This window comes from Pyxicephalus adspersus, chromosome 2, assembly GCF_032062135.1.
Source record: "Pyxicephalus adspersus chromosome 2, UCB_Pads_2.0, whole genome shotgun sequence".
In the NCBI taxonomy this organism is placed as follows: domain Eukaryota; kingdom Metazoa; phylum Chordata; class Amphibia; order Anura; family Pyxicephalidae; genus Pyxicephalus; species Pyxicephalus adspersus.
In genome coordinates, this window is record NC_092859.1 from 38886623 (window position 1) to 38889516 (window position 2894).

The window sequence follows — 2894 nt, forward strand, 5'->3', positions numbered from 1 at the left end:
CACTGCGGCACTTCATCCTGTTTAGCTCAAATTTACTTACCTGCCAGTCAAGTATAAATAATTGAACGAACACACACAAATTTTTTTCAAATTAAATACATTTATTGTAAAAATGTCTAAAATGAAAAGATATGAATATTTATTTTTTGGCTAAATAATAATAGATAATTATTGGAAGTGTGTACGTAGCTTTATGTATGAAATAACCAATCAATACGCTTCACCTTTTGCATGAAAAAGCCCTGAGCCTCAAACTCTTTCTTTTTTCTCTACCCATTTATTTGGACTTGTATTAGGTTTTGCCTACCATCTGGCCTGGCCACCTAGACCTTGAACTATGTCTGCCTGCCACCAGCTCTAACCGTTCTCGGCAGTCTCCCTCTCTCTGTCCTGCCTCCTTAGGTAGGGTGACCCTGAGGGCCATGACCTAGTGACACCTTTCAGCAAAAAGGTTGTTGGTCTCTAAGGCTACCGGCTCATCACCCCTTGAGGGGCCCCTGGTAAAGACCAGGTATCACTTAGACTCCAAGTCTTGGGTGATCCCATGCTACCTGCCTGAGGGGACCCTGACATTTCAACAAAATGCATACAGACTGAAATAGCAATCAGAGCAGAGAATGGTCCCTTATTGGATTGTTTGGTCTGAAATTTCAATTACCACATGGGTTTATTTATATTGTAAATACAGCCAGAAGAAGCCAGGGGAAGCTGAAAAAGACCCTGCTGGTCTAACATGGGACCACTGCAAAGTTTCAACAGACAAAGACTCAAGATCAGGTTCCAGTTTTAAAGGTGATGGCTTAACACTTATGGCCTGTTTAACAAGTAAATGTAGAAAAGCTCTTACTGAAGTCAAGTAACTTTTGGTGTGTATACATTGCCATTTCCTAGGAAAGATTAGATAGTGCGTGCATACGAGTGTATGTATGCATAGTTTTCATCTCTGTGTGTTTTGCTGTGTCTTTCTGTAACTCTGAATAATTTGTTTACTCATTTATTTAAAAGCATAAAAACTACAAAATGAGCTGTGTTTCTTGGACTTTACGGAGATACTGAGATTTACTAGACTAACAGTAATACAAGCAAAACAATAACCTGCAATGAATGTTTGCTTAACCTCCCTGGCGGTATGAAAAATGAGGATTTTTAAATGTAAAATCGGTACATTTAAAAATCCTCATTATTTTAAACTTCCTGCCCGGTCCTGCCTACCTGCCTGACTGTCCCGCCCTCCAGCCTGAGACTCGCAAACTGGCCGGCATCTGCTTCCCCTGGCCTCACGTCCCCAATGCTCACACGCCGGGGACACAGATGCTGGCCGGGCATCGCTAGGTTGCACAGATGCCTGGCCGGCATTAGCAGGGAAAGAAGATGCCGGACATCGCTGGAGGACGCTGCTTGAACGTGGGAACCAGGTAAGCTTTTTAAACTCCCTAGCAAATCCACCCCGATTGTGGCTCAGGAATACCGCTTTTGGTATGGAAAGTCCACCCCGAGCCACACTGGGGAATACCGCCAGTGAATGTCAAATTCATTGCTGTATACATATGTCCTTTGAAGTCTTCATGTTACCTGGCTTCTGCTTTCCGAGAATGTAGGGGTGTCACTTTTTTCCATCTGTAAGCAGAAAGACATTTACTTATCACAATTAGGCCACACTATATAGTGACATTCAGCAAGATTTGATGTCCCAAAATATCAATTTCCCATATTCAACTTACCATGAAAACATGACAAGAAAAATCAACTTTTAAATTATATATTTTTTATATAATACATTTTATTCAGAGACTACATAAATGAAGAGACATAACTGTTGAGCTCTTCATTAATTAATACATAGTGCTGTGGGAATCCTTTCTCAGTGGCATATTTTGTATTGTGTGAAAATATAAACTGTGAAAAAATTAGAAATAAAAACCGTTAAAATCTTTTAAAATTATAGGTCAAATTGACCAAGTGTCCATACATTGACAGTTTTCTTTTCCTTAAAACTTGTCAACACTAATCCACATTACATAAATACAATATAATATATTATAATATATTAGTTTATTGTCACGATAGCGATATCTGTTCTCTTTTTAATTGGCTGAATGCTCTAGCTGAAGTCTTCTCCAGATCTTCTGATTCCTTCTACTGATCTAAATCATACAGTACAAGGTAGTAACATGGGCGCCAGTGGGAGGAACCAAAAAACATAGCAGGATACCAGAAAATTGACATTCTCTGAAGCATCAGTTTATGAAAAACATAGACAATCTCATCTTCAGACTGACCTTTGGCAGTGCAAGCAGAGGGTAAAGTAAGCATTTACTTCCTTCTTTGCAGGTATATTTTTACATCACTGTATATTTAGGTGAGAATTGCTTTATGTTTGATGCAACATCTCATGTTTTCTATACTTTTCCTTCCATATGTTTGCTATTCCGTGAAATGTAGTGTTTTGTTTAGATTTACAACTATATCGGCTGCACAGGGAGTATATTGCTTTTATTTAAATGGATAATAACTTATATTGTAAATAATCACATGACCTGATATTACCATACACTGATAAGGACTTATCAAATGGAAGGTTAGTTTTTCTTTTATCAGACTTTGCCCTTTATTTTACCAGGTGAGCCTGCCAGGAACACCTCTCCTATTCTAGGTTGACAACAAAAACTTGAAATATTTATGCACCTTTGAAGTAGACTTTAGATATATATTCTTATGTTGAATTTTGCAGGTAATTTTGTTGGTATTGCTACAAAGATCACAGTGCCAAAGGTATCTCAGGCATCATCTATACCTCCCTACATTCTGAAATGTATGTACCGTATTTTTCGGACCATAAGACACACTTTTTTTCCCCCTAAAGTGGGGGGAAAATCAGGGTGCGTCTTATGGTC

General features: G+C 38.6%; 1 protein-coding gene across 4 annotated transcripts in view; it reads right to left on the reverse strand.

Moving 5' to 3' along the window:
• Positions 1 to 2894, reverse strand: part of LOC140323437 (fatty acid hydroxylase domain-containing protein 2-like) — a 42294-nt gene that overhangs the window by 34845 nt on the left and 4555 nt on the right. For 3 of the 4 annotated variants that reach the window (XM_072400480.1, XM_072400479.1, XM_072400481.1), the window contains exon 2: positions 1573 to 1617. In XM_072400480.1, the coding sequence (XP_072256581.1) occupies positions 1573 to 1617 (45 nt within the window). Of the gene's footprint in view, positions 1 to 1572; positions 1619 to 2894 lie in introns of those variants that run through there. The other variant, XM_072400482.1, reaches the window with a different exon arrangement.